Source organism: Triturus cristatus, chromosome 2_1 (genome assembly GCF_964204655.1).
Source record: "Triturus cristatus chromosome 2_1, aTriCri1.1, whole genome shotgun sequence".
Lineage (NCBI taxonomy): Eukaryota > Metazoa > Chordata > Amphibia > Caudata > Salamandridae > Triturus > Triturus cristatus.
The window spans coordinates 413,647,997-413,662,340 of record NC_140581.1 but is presented as its reverse complement, the minus strand read 5'-3'; the positions used below and the strand labels follow the sequence as shown (position 1 = coordinate 413,662,340).

Here is a 14,344-nt window from a genome sequence, read left to right as displayed (position 1 = left end):
CACTACACTCTGCATCACTCTACACCACTGCACTCCATTCAATGCCATGCCACTCGACAGTATGCAACTCAACTCTATGCCACTCCAATCCAAGCCCCCCTATTTACGCCACCCTACGCAATGCCGCTCCTCTCTTCTCCGCACCACTATACTCCGCACCACTATACTCTGCACCACTGTACTTTACTCTACTTGGCGCCACTACAGTCTGTGCCAATCTACCCTTCTCTGCGCCACACCACTACACTTTGCACACCTCTACTGTACTCGGGGCCACGCCACTGCACCCTACATCACTCTACTCTGTTCTACGCCACTGCACTCTACGCAACTGCATGCTATGACCACTGCACTCCACCCCACTCTAGTCTACATCACTACTCTGTACCACTGTACTCTATGCTACTCTACACCACTCTACGCCACTGCATTTCTCCACTCTACACCACTCTATTCTGCACCACTACACTCTACCCACCTGCACTTTACAGTCACTTCACTTTACGCCACTCTACTCTATGCCACTCTATATTCCATTCTACTCTATGCCACTGAGCTGTATGCCACTATTCTACACTACTCTACTCTGCGCCACTGCACTCTATGCCACTCTACTATGCACCACAGCAAGCAACTGCAGTTTATGCTACTTTACTCTGCATCACTACAATCTATGCCACTACACTCTGCGTCCCTCTAAGCCATTGTACTCTACACCACAGCACTCCATTCAATGCCATACCACTATGACTGTATGCCACTCAACTCCATGCCACTCTACTTCACTCCACACTATGCAATGCCACTCCTCTCTAATCTGCACCACTGCACTCTACTCTACTCTGCACTACTAAGGTCTGTGCCAATTCATTACACTTTGTACCAGTGCACTCTACTCTGCACCACTTCACTCTGTGGCACTCCACTATTCTCTGCGCCATGCGACTACACTTTTCACCACTTTACTGTACTCTATGCCACTCCTCTCTACTCTGCATCACTTCACGCCACAGCACTCTACGTCACTCTACTCTGCACCACTGCACTCTGTCACTGCACTCTACTCTACTCTGCACCACTGTACTCTATACCACTCTGCCCTACTCTACATCACTTCACACCACTGCACGCTGTGTCACTCTACTCTGCACCACTGCAGTCAGTCACTGCACTCTACTCTGCCCCACGATCCTCTATTCCACTCTACCCTGCACTACTCCATGCCACTCTACTCTGCTTCACTGCAATCTATGCCACTACACTCTACACCACTCTATGCCACTGCACTCCATTCAATACCACACCACTCGAAAGTATGTCGCTCAACTGTACGCCATTCCAAGCCACTCTACTAAACTCCACATCATGCCTGTTCACTCTGCTCCACACCACGCCACTCCAGTCTAACCCACTCCACTATATGCCACTCCACTCCAATGTACATCACTCCACACCACTCCATGTCACGCCACTTTACTCTAATCTAGTCCACTATGCTGTACAACATGGCTAAAGACATTGGCAAAGTCAATATTGCTCACATAGGCGAAACCTATTGCTTTGGCCAATGTTTGTTGCTTTTGGTGGCGCTCTACCGCTGCTGCTGGCACAGCCACCATCAATCGCCACTAAGCGTTGAATTGTTGTTCCAGTTTGGAGCTATGCAGGTGGTGAGGCGCTTCTACCATTAGCAACTTGTGATGAAGCGCTGTGGACTCAAATGAACTCACAAACACCAGCCTCATGATCCCCCAGCAGGAGCTATAGGCAGGGGTTAGAGAGTGATACAAAACAAGCACTGACAGCTGTGCTGCCTGAAGATGTAAAAAGAGGCAAACTAAAAATTCATACAATGACATGAACATGTAGGTGCGCTGCGAGTGCCCCAGTGAATCCATATTATCTGGCAGCCATTGCTTGACTACCATCCTCTAACCTTTCCAAAGATGGTGTGCTTGTTGTTGAGCTCATCCGCACGACCCAATGTAAAGAAAAACTGGCTTCCATTGTCGTGGGGGCCAGCATTCGCCATGGCAACCAGCCCTCTTCGGATAAAACGCAGTCTTGAGTGGAACTCATCCTGTCGAATACAAAACAAAATCAGGCAACAAGTCACTCTTGTTTTCAACATCCTTCACGGATTTCCGCTTTGTAATCAGGAGCAGGTACGTCAACATTAGCTTAGAATATGTACTGCAAGCAGGAGAAGCAAACACTTGTCGCGGCTGCACTCCCCAAACCTTGTAAGGGCCTCTAAGAAGCATTTGTAGTGGCACAGAAGCGCTATTTATGTTGATGAGTGATGGCAGCAAGTGAGTGGAAGTGAATCACACATTTGTCCTCAGTGCTTAAGAGGAGCGGAAAACGCTAATCTCAAATCTAATAGTTAGATGGAACACCATCAACGAAAATAGAATGCATCACATGCACTTCCTTCTAAAAGACCAGGGTTTGAGTGACTAACATTCAGAGACTATCAAATAGAACATATCTGCAGTGCACCTTTGCGGACCTGCATCTTGATTAAAACATAAGTGGTTCTACTGCACATGAATAAGGGACATCTGCCTTTTCCAGATCGAACATCCAGGGATTAGAAAAGGGATGGAAATGCAAAAGAGCCCAGGCATCATGGGAAATGATCTATTCAGGTCTGCACACGTGTTACTTACTGTAATGCACGTTCTGCTTGTGAATTTAGTGTGTGAAGCTGACAAAGTAATTACACAGTACAGCTTGTGATAGCCCTCAGGAGAATCCTATTGTTATTTTAATTTCACTGATTACAAAAATCGATGTGATAAGGGTGGGCATACTCGTACTTTAAGCATCTAGCACGAGAAAGAACATTGTGAGGGGCTAGTGAGTAAGCTGCCTCTTGACCATCACACAACTGATCCACTGTGGCAGAATAGCGGCCAGTAAGGAAACACAGAGGATGGCTGGCCGATGAAGGAACCGTTTTTAACCCAAGGCCGCTTCCGTAAGGTACTTCATTCAGGACTGCAAGGCCGCTTCCGTAAGGTACCTCATTCAGGACTGCACTGAAAGTCAGCACAAGGTCTTGGTGGGCGAAAGGCACTGTGAAAACTCCTAACTCAAAAACAGACAAGAGTGAAGCCAATGCTAGAAACAGGGGCACAACTGTTGCAGGTGTACTAGTGTTCAAAAGTATACAGGGCCATTGCACTAACATCAACAAGGTAATCGCTTTGAACTTGATTCATCCATCTCTTAAGCAGGTGACTGTTAGGCATTTATTGAAGGAACCTTGTTTGGATCTCAGCACATCATCAAGTTATGACAATACTCCTTCTTAACCACTACTGCTAAGTTAACAGAGAAACATAGTAAAACGTATTCACTTTTTGGGAAGCCATAACATTGCTGACGCAATACAGGCAGGGTTTAGTTCACTAACAGGCTGTGAGTCACTACTGGACGATACACAGATTTGTGGCACTACTGTGAGCTAAATGTTCAAGCTATTTCTCTTCAGCATATATGTGATAACATATGCCCATTTTATAAGACAACATGGCTTCACCTTTCATAAATACGTAGCTGATATTCAATTTCAATACGTTTTCAACAAACCTAACCTTCTAACTTGTACAATATATTCCCAGCATTCGCGGAGATCAGTATTCCCAGAATAGGTGGGGCCAGAGCTGGAGGTAGAGCTCCTACCTTGGTCCACACGTTTTGAAACAGAGTTCCAAGTCTTCAAAAGTAGATCTGTCCACCAAGTTTTGGGAGCGAGTAAAAACCTGAATAGGTCCAGTTTTCTTATGTACGGATGTCTTTTGGGACTATAATATACTTTATTGACTGAGCACTAAGAAGCTCCCAAAAATAACATTGTGTTTTTCAAAATCATCTACAAAAAAAACCAACACTTTTAGGGAGTAACTATTTGAGGGAGAATGAGAAGCCAGCAACTGTTTCTCGTCTCAGACTAATCAGATTCGATTTCAAATGTATGCAGGTGAGTTTGCTTTCCCTGACACTGGACGTGTATTGCGACATTCCTGAAGCTGGAGGGAGAGACCTAGACACTGCAGTGGGCAAAAAGAAGACAGGATTATTTTAGGAATTTGAGTTGGTCCTTTTGCTGAGGAGGGCTGCTGGTTAGTCTTGCTGACAACTGCAAAAACAACAATTGATGGACAGAATGCAGAACAATGTCATACATTCACCCCAGTACAGAGATCTGGGCCTAAATCCATCGTTTTTTTGCTCACCATGCCATTCCAGTTTGGACCCAGCCATATGCAAATCAGTCTTGACCCTGTGCCCAATGGGAACAGTCCAGCCCGAACTGCCAGGCCAGGTCCTGTGCCACTGGAATCAAGCTATCCTGGCTGAAGAAGGGTGAAACCCCGAAACCGGTCCTAGGATGTTTGTTTCCGGTCCAGGGAGGACCTGGCTTGGCAGTTCGGGCTGGACTGTTCCCATGATGCACAGGGTCAAGACTGATTTGCATATGGCCAGGTCTAAACTGGGGTTGCATGGTGAGCAAAATAATGATGAATTTAACCCAGATCTCTTGACTGGAGGGTGAATGTTTTGATTTGTTCTACATTCCGTCCATCAATTGTGTGTCTTTTGCTTTCTCGTCCTAAGTGCGCCAGGTATGCCCAGACGTGGGTCCTGTGCTCACTGTGCCACTGGAATCAAGCTATCCTGGTTAAAGAGGGGTGAAACCCCGAAACCGGTCCTAGGAGGCTTGTTTTCGGTCCAGGGAGGACCTGGCTTGGCAGTTTGGGCTGGACTGTTCCCATGAGGCACAGGGTCAAGACTGATTTGCATATGGCCAGGTCTAAACTGGGGTGGCATGGTGAACAAAAGAACAATGGATTTTACCCAGATCTCTTGACTGGGGGTGAATGTATGATTTATTCAGCATTCCGTCCATCATTTGTTTGTGTAGGTTAGTCTTCCTGAAGCACTGCCATTTGGTAGATAGTGGGAGTTCACAGTGAAACAGCAGTTTTGTTAGGTCTCGCCTAGCGTTGCAGCACGCATGCATTGCTCGCTCTGCGAGGCATATTGTAGTAGAGGAGACTTTAGAAGTGGAGTGGAAGCCCCGCCCCTTCTTTTTGATTGGCTTACATCATCGTTCATGCTAAATGCTGGCTTTTGATTGTAAAGGAGGCTTCTTAGTCCCTCCTTGTTACCGCCCTGTCTCCTTCTGGGACGGCCCAGCCGGACTGGATCTTTTGCTTGCGGCATTATACTGTCTCCTTTAATTAGTCGGTAGGCACCATGTTTTTTCGGTGGCCTTTGGCACGGGCTGCCGCATGTTCATTTTTGCATCGCGCTTTCACTTAAAGTGAAAGCGTGATGCAAATATAAAGAAGCGGCTGTCTTTGCGCAATGGCGAGAGCTTGTTGGTTCAGCTGTTATGTCAACTTTTTCTTCGTGAAATCTTGAGGCGTTGCAAACGTGCATACAATGTTTCATCGGTAAGCCTGTGCAAGTCTTCACAAACCCTGCGAGCTAACTCACGTTTTCAACACAGTTTCCTCCTGTTTACTGAATTCATTTAAATTTCGTGCACAGCAAATAATTGTTAAGAGGCACAATTGTTTAACAAAAAACAATTTTAGCGAAATACAGATATTTAAAATAAAAATTGGGAGATACCGGGGATTGAACCCGGGGCCGCATACATGCGAAGCATGCGCTCTACCACAGAGCTACATACCGCAGCGCGGTCGCTTTCACTTTAGCGGCCGCGCTTGTTTTTTGAATTATTTACTTTTTTTTCCACGTTGGCGGCACACACGCTTTACCTTCAGCCATGTTAAGCTAAAGCGCGGGTGCCGAGATTGTTGAAAAAGTAAAGAAATAGATTTTTTTCTATTTCTTTACTTTTGCAGCAATCGCGGCACCCGCGCTTTACTTTAACATGGTTAAAGGTAAAGCGCGTGTGCCGAGATTGCTGCAAAAGTAAAGAAATAGAAAAAAAGAGTGGCCCGCCATTTTTTTTCTATTTGTTTACTCCATGCTTGTTTTATCCGCACGCTTCTCCAGTTCCCTGGGTAATTCTTTGCATTCAGGCTGAGTGACTCCCCTTAAATATATGGTGAACGCAGGATTGCCGTTTGGCATTTATGCCGGGCCTGTACAAGGATATGGCGCATGAGATGTGGCCTGATAATTATGCAATATGTTGCAGGTGAGATTTCAGGTGCAACCAGGCGAAACTTGGTGCGATTTCTTTTCAGTTTACTTCACCCTGCAGGTTGTGCTATTAAAGCACCCTGGACACAAAAGAAAATGCTGTGTTGCAGCGACATTTGTTCTGTGGCTCATCCTTCACACTGCTTAAACCACTAATTTTTGCTCAACTTCTAACCAGGCTTTGAATTTTTGAACTCCATTAGATGAGGCAATGAGCGTTTCTCGCCGGGCTTAACACTCCCCTCCCCCCCCCCTCCCAAGACACGCTAATCACACCAGGTGACGTCATGCGATAGACAATCATGTACGTGCACGATAGGAGAGGTTCGATGGTTCAAACGTTCACTGTATATCTGTTTTTCCTTTCATTACTAATCTTTTGCCTGTCCATCAGATATTACAATGCACGAAGGCCTCTGTTATTTATGAGCTTGATTGTAACTCCTCCCGCCTGGCTACCTCTAAAAGAATGATGCTCTGATCATTCTATTCTTCTGTGCCACACCTGTAACATATGTCAAACCGGCCGGCACACTGCATTTGTACTGCATTGCATTGCGTATGAAGATAAATGTAAAAACTACGTTATGTATATGATCTTATGTTAAAAACGTAATTAAAAAAAATGAGGCAGTGAGCATTAATTACCTCTTCTGTCAATGAAAAAATGTTTTCAAAACGTTTTACATTTTTGTAGTTTTTTGGGAACGATTGGGAATATTTTCGTTTAATAGGCTTATCTTTTTCTTTTCCTTTCTTCTCTTATGGGCCTGTGAATATGAATAAGTTGTGTACTTATGAAACAGGGATATATTCACAAAGTTGTTCTTCCCTTGCTTCTGTTGCCTGAGAACTGTAGTTTCTCCTCAAAAAGCCCCATCATGAATTCTAAGACACACATGTTAAGGGAGAACTGATCGTACGTACTGAATACAGACATAAGAAACCAGTTTAAAACCTTCTCTTTAGTTGCGCCTGCAGATCTTGAGGACACAGTTCCATCCTGTTCTTTGAGCTGGACTGAATGCGTTGAGGAGGCCATTGGTTGTGCTCTAATGCAGTCTGGGTACCTGCATTTCGTCCGTCTTGTTCTTTCTAATTGACACTGCTGAAGTAGTCTGGAACCTCGTAAACAAAGACGAATACTCGAAGGAGATGTTGATGTCTGTGAAGTGCTTTCTGTATTCCCCCTGGGACTGTGTTGTCCGGCTGGTTCAACCCCCTTTACATGGCAAATCTGCTTGCATAGGTGTTTCCCACAGCCCCGAAGACTGGTCACTTGTTTGTGGGATCAAGAGTTTAAGCTATTGGCTTTGTAAGTGATAATGCCTTTTATTTATCTGTTTTAAAAACAACACATAAATAAAAGGCATTGTCATTTACAATGCCAATAGCTCAAACTCTTGTAAGTGCGAGACCTATTGCATTGCAAATGCTTGTTGATGAGAGTGAGAAGAGTACATTAGGTGAGACCAGCTTTTGTTCCTTTCCTGATCACTGTTCCGTTTGGCTGTTGATAGCCAGGTGCAGAAAGCTCACACCTGTATGTGCCTCTGTTGTAGGTATGCTAGGTTGGAGATTATTCTGCTTTGAGAAGCATCACTATTCACAAAGTCTGTCTCGAGAACAGTCTGAAGAGGCGGGATGAAAGAACACCTGTCCCAAACTGGATCTAGAAGTGCAGGGAGACAGCCCCCACTCCTGTCTGCTGAGACTTTATAAAAGTGAGAGCCACTGACCCACTTGTTCTTCCAGTTGCAAGTTCTCTTTGACCAAGGAAAGCAGTGCTCCACAGCGTACTCGGAGGACTCCTCTGCAACGCTTTAATCAGACTGGAAGCCAGCTTACAAGAGGTGAAGGATAATCACCTGGAATCTGACCTGAAAGGGAGATGTCCCACTGTCCTGAAGTGCCTGGGTGCCAACCTGCCTGTTGAAGGAGGGAAGGGGCTAGCCAACCCTGTTGAAGGTGTGATTGTCCAGAGCATGATAGAAGCAGGTGAGGGGAATATAGCACTGTGACATTGTGTAGTTTTGCCTGAACAGACCGTGCCTTTATGACAGTGACGTTGTGCCTTGGGTAGTAGCCTGTGACTAATTAAGGCCACCGGATGCACTCTATCCAGGTCACTGGGTAGATCCAGTACGGCTCCAACTTCACTGTGTGAGGCCTCCAACTTTACAATGAACATTTGAACTATAGTTGGTGTCTTATAACAGGTGCATTCCACAGTGCTCTCTTCAGTTACTCAAAAGCTTTTTAACACTCCTCAGTCCAGATCACTTTCTTGGCCTGCTTCTTGGATGTCAAAGCTGTCAAAAGGGCACTGTGGCCCCATAGTTAGCTACAAAGTTCCAGTAGTAACCATTGAGTCTTAAAAAGATGAGAACACGCCACATGTGCTCCTTTCAAGAGCTCCGGAGTCGGTTTTCTCTGCATCCCTCACAGTGTTATCGTTATCTCCAGCTGCGCCATGCGCTCCAATCTCACGTCCCCCTAGACTCCAAACTCCCTGACCATAGCCCGCCTGAGGCCCAGGTGATGCTGGGATATCTTGGGAAGGGGGGCATCTCCCGTATTTATCGATCCTTGGTTAAGAATACCCCGATGGACTGGAGTGGGCTGAAGCAGCGGTGGGAGGCCTGGGTGGGTCCTCTGGACGACAATGATTGGAGGGACGCCCTTATGGCGCCCAGGACAATCACCGCATCGGCTCGATTGCGGCTTGTCCAGGTTTATTACCTTCACACTGCATACCTGACCCCGGAGCGTCTGTTTCGCGCAGGCCTGTGCCCGGGGGCCTCCTGCGGGTGGTGTGGGGTGGAACCGGCAGATTTCTTTCATATGGTCTGGTCTTGCCCTCGCCTGGACAGCTTCTGGGGGGAGATTGAAACTGACTTAACTGACGTTCTGGGATGGGAGGTCCCCCATGACCCTCGATTAGCGCTGCTGGGGATAACGGATGGGCTGGATGGCTCCCGTAACGAGCACTATTTCCTAACCACGGCCCTGGTGGTGGCCAAGAGGGATATAGCGGCCGCATGGAAGCAGGTTGACCCACCCAAGGGAGACAAATGGCGGAGAGGGGTGGATTAGTGCGCTGCACAGGAACGGACACTGTACGCTGCGAGGGGTTGTCCCAAAAAATTCCGTAAAGTACGGGGGAAATGGCTCGGGCCTAGTTTAGGGGGAGGTATGCGTGGGGCGGGAACGGAGGGAGAGGGGTGGGGGAGAATGCTTGTGCTGCTGTTTTTTTAATTACTATGTGACGGGTCTGACTGCTACCAAATTGCTCAATTCGCTGTATGTCCTTTTTGATCTTGATGCCTATTTGAAAATAAAAACTTGTTTATCAAAAAAAAAAAGATGAGAACACGCATCTGGGTAGTGGGTACCTCCCACTGCAACACTGACTGAATTTTGTCATCCAACAGGTGAATCTTCCCACTACCCATCTGATGCCCAAAGTAGATGACAGTGGACTGCCCCACCTGGCACTTGGTTGCCTTGAAGGTATTTAGAGGTGTTTCAGGTAATCCTTCAATGAATTGCTAAACATAACAATTATATTCAGGCAGGCCACATAGCCCTGACAGAACATGGCCCTAGAAAGTAACAGGAGCTTTTTTTTCAAGTCAAATGGTATTGCTTCAGCTAGAATAACTCATCTGGCTTACAAATTGTAGTCTTCTCCATGGCAGTGGACACTAAAGTGACTGTGCCACTATAATATCGTGAAGCTGTGCCAGAATGACAGCTATGACTTGGAACTGCTGGATGAAGAGTGCCTCTCCAGGCGGACCTGTGACCATTAAACCCACATGCCACCACCCAACTCACCTGTAGCCAAAAGGAGCCTTACAACCAGCCAAAAACCTGAGACAACACAGGGGCCTTGACCCCTGCATAGACTCCGGGTGGTAGCCTCTGCTGTGTCTTTCCGGGGACTTGACCCGAGGACCAGAGCACTTGCAGTCATCACATCTACTGCCGGAAGAGGGGGAGATAGCCAGACATATGCGGGCGGTCGCTGCCACAGCCAAAAAGCAGATGAATTCCCACAGTAGTGTGACAAAAAATCTTGAGACTAATAAAAAGTAAATGAGCACATAAAATCAGTAGCGGGGATAACACTGCACATGTGTCTGATACGTGCCCAAGATAGAGCTCAAACTCGAGAGAGGGTATGGAGTGAGGGTAGGGGGGGATTATCATCCCCATGTACAGCCACCCCACACAAGTGAAGAATCCATATCTATGATTTATAGGGTGCAGTATTGAGTTTTCTGAGTTTAAAAAAGTCAAGTACTGAGTTGGATACTCTACCACTGTGCTGCTGGGGGAGTTCGGAGCTTAAAACACCCCCCACTCTACCTCCCTGAAAAGCCAGTGACAGCTTGCCATCACTACCACTGACAATTAAGTGCTGAAAGGGTTGTACTTGGCCCAGTTTGCAGAACCATAGTAGGACTAGCTCTAAGATATCTGAGGCAAGGAACCACAGTCCCTGTGCCTGAGGCTCAGTTACCCCTGCTTTCCTCTGTGGCTCCACCAATGAGCGTAAGACATGGTCATTTAATCGGGGCCTTTTTTCTGTGCTCAAGATCCAACTGCTTTGATTTTCAGAGGGGGCACATAACTGCTTTATGACGTTTGAGTGATTGTATTGTATGCTTCTGAGGCCAGTGAAAGCTGGAGAGGGTCACAAGGCTATTTTACAGTAGTGCAAACTACCATACCATTGCCATTTAACCCCTGGCTTTGTCAGTCGATTGGGTGCATACTGCAGTCAATGTTTTTATGGGTGCTTGGGTGAGATGGATGATAATGCTGGCTCTGGTATCCTCCTCTCGATGGTTGCGACCAACTTCTGTTGCCTCGAAAGTAACAGCTCCTGCAAGTGTGATATGAACAATCTGAATCCTTCTCCATTATATCATTTGAAGAGCATCTTCTACATGCTTCGTGCAGAGAGCCTGCCCATCTTAGACAGTCGCAGATGTAACCCTAGATGGAACGGAGGAGGTCACAGCCACTGTTGCCTTAAGAGGACAGCTTTTCTGAAAGCAGACACTCCACTGTCCAATGGCACATCAATGAACAAAGCAGACACTAGCCATCATTTACAAAGTATGATATTTGGTTCTGCTTCCTAATCCACCTGGATCAGTAGGAGAAACGTAGCTTCACAGTACCACATCTAGCAATCATAATTGTCCAGTGTAAACAGAGTATTTAATGCTCCTATAGTGGGTTTTGCCACCAAGTTGATTGTCTTGCTGAAGGGAGCAAGGAATCAACCTTTTCTACCAGGTGGGAACATGACTAACAAATCAATGAAAGTAGATGTTTCAGGTAGCACAATTTGAGATGATGGTGCAGATCCTCGTGGCTTGTAACTGTTGTTCATTCTAGGTACTACCTACTAATGAAGTGGGAACCTTTAATAAAAACTTTTTTTTTTAAAGAGTACTTTTTTTCCAAAGGCAGTCACCTCTTTAACTATTTTTATGGATATTCGTTCCTTAAAATCTTGCATGAAATATTTTTTCTCTTTCAGTCTTATTAGGAGATATAATTTGATGCAGGCACACTATTAAAGGGAAGATTTTATCTGCTTGTGGGAACATCAAATGAGCAATTTTTGGATGCCACATAAATATCTCATTCACAACTGAACAGTTCATGTGGTCTCGTGAGTTTCTTCTTCTCTGCTGTCTTCCTCATCGGTTCAATCCTCATCATCATTTTATGTTTGAAAAAGAAAAGTGTGAATACATTAATCTCTTTGAGTGTCCAAAGGGGAAGAAACCTCTATCAGTTACATGTGTACAATGGCACACAACGTGGAAAACATTGCATTGTCAAGCAGGCCTCGATGGTCTGATAAATATTTTGAACTATATATTCATAAAAGTCTAAAGTAAAGGAAGTCTGCTTGAATCTGTAGCACCGATGGGCAGAACCAGCGTATGCAGCGTCAACAACACTTCTTCACCCTCATCTTCTGGAATATTTTCAATTAAAGATGAGGACATAATCTTGGTCACTGTTGTAACAGACATTCAGGCTAAAAACCAGACACTGAAGACAGTATCTTGGTGCTGTTGCCATGGTTGACAAGTGTCTTGTCAAAAAGAATGCAGTTGATGATATTTATGCCGAACCAGTGAGCTTTCGTTGAGGGAGGAACTGTTGCAGAAGAGGTTACGGGGATCTCATTAATTTGGCCAGCATGGGTGACAAAAAAGAGCCTTGGTGCATCACAGATTAAAACGTTGTCGATAAAGGAGCCATTTCTCTCACCTTTTACAAGCCAATGAGCCACGGGTACACTAGAAGGCAAGAGCAAAGTTGGCAATGTGAAGGCACATGCTTCGGATGAAGGGAGCAGATGCACTCAGTAGGAGGATAATCTGTAAATGTATTCTTTAGGCTACATGGTTTGTCTTGTTTTTGGCAGGTGTTTCAGCAATCTTTCAAAGGGATACTATTTTGATGCTCCACTACACCAGCAACCGTCTCAAGGAAAAAGTGCAGCAAGTCAAGAATGGATTGAAATCCTTGATAGAGAAAATGCAACATATAAAATCTATATCTGGCTAATATACAGCTAGCAGCAGATGAAGTTGATTTTCTTTCTCAAAATTGTCTTTTCTCTGAAGAAATATCAGAATATAGCAGATTTATTGTCAAAGAATTCCTCACACAAACGTTGCAGTAAGAAATCTGAATTATGGTGACCTCTATGGGGAACCGATTTTGACATGTATCCACTCTATTAGCTGGAATTCAGAGTAAATTAAGTCTATGATGTACATAGGCTACTGGCATTACTGCATTAAATATGTGCATATTAATACTATTTATAGACCTGTACTAGGGCTTCTGGACAAGACAATAGAGAATGATTCAAGCATGCGACTATGTAGGATACAATCCTGGAAAATTATATATATAAATTTGCAAGGAGCTATGTAACGCTTCATCTCTTACACAAGATGGATAGGAGAAAATATATACAAGTCCCTACGGTGCCACTCACCTTCATTTGCTATAGATCTGACAACATATAGAGAATTTCTGGAGAAAAAAACAGTATGATGCATACATTCTATGTTGAGGGTAATCTTACCAATGGTTCTGTAACAAGGAAACCAGTCATTAAAAAAATTGAGAAAGCTGTAAGCAAAAGCAAATGACAATAAACAGTGGTCAGATCGAAGAACCCAGAGGAGATGGAAGGTTTCTACAAGAAATTGCGATGCAGGGTCAGGGAAGATATGTCTGTTGCACATGACAGCGAAGGGATGTCATTGCAGTCTTGTTAATTCAGGTAATAAGGGGGAATAATCACCTACATAATAATACAGCACACAGTCCTCTTTCTAGTGGATAACTGTGGTCTACTTGGAAAATAAAAGGCCCAATCTAATGTCCAAGGGAACATTAAGAAGCATATACAGTCACAAACGGTTTCAAACACAGTGAAGATCTATCTAGACTAATGTGTTGAATATATATTAATGTTATGTAACAAGCTTATTTACTGTCCCATTTTCAATTATAGTTCATTGCAAATCATGGTTCTACATTTAAAAATAAAATCCTTTTCCAGCCTCACCAAACTTGACAATTATACCAGTTTTGAAGTGACATTTCCCCAGGTTACTCAATGTGCCAATTAAAAACAGAGAAGCCAAAGAAGGAAAAAAATCACATACCTTGAAGGGTTGACCATATATAGATTCCCCACCTAATCCGGTACCGGTAGGATCACCTCCCTGTACTATGAAGTCTGGCACAACCCGGTGAAATATTGTATTGTCATAATACCCTTTAACAGATAAAACAAACATGAAACATTACAGTAAGAATTCCATCAGGGACTTATTTCCAAATCAATTAATTAAATTAGCATAAAATGTCTTGCTCTGTGGATACAGGGGCGTTTTAAAAAAGTGTACATTACTGAAGAATAACATCTTTTTATCTGGTTGAAAAATCGCAGGAGTTAAGAATCTTGGATACATAAATATTGGAGCCAACACCGCTGAGCAGTGCTCAGGTAAATGGTTAGTGATGGATTTAGGGAGAGTATCTGCTTTAAGATTAGCAGAAAATAAAAGGGTTAGTCTAATTTAGAAGGGGCTTA

General features: G+C 44.6%; 1 protein-coding gene across 1 annotated transcript in view; it reads right to left on the bottom strand.

Annotated features, from left to right (window-relative positions):
- The window catches only part of CWC27 (CWC27 spliceosome associated cyclophilin), an 873,807-nt gene that overhangs the window by 840,746 nt on the left and 18,717 nt on the right, over positions 1–14,344 (bottom strand). The window contains exons 3-4 of the mRNA XM_085631671.1: positions 13,914–14,026; positions 1,937–2,080 (exon numbers count right to left, since the gene is read on the bottom strand). Coding sequence (XP_085487797.1) covers positions 1,937–2,080; positions 13,914–14,026 — 257 coding nt within the window. The remainder of the gene's footprint in view (positions 1–1,936; positions 2,081–13,913; positions 14,027–14,344) is intronic.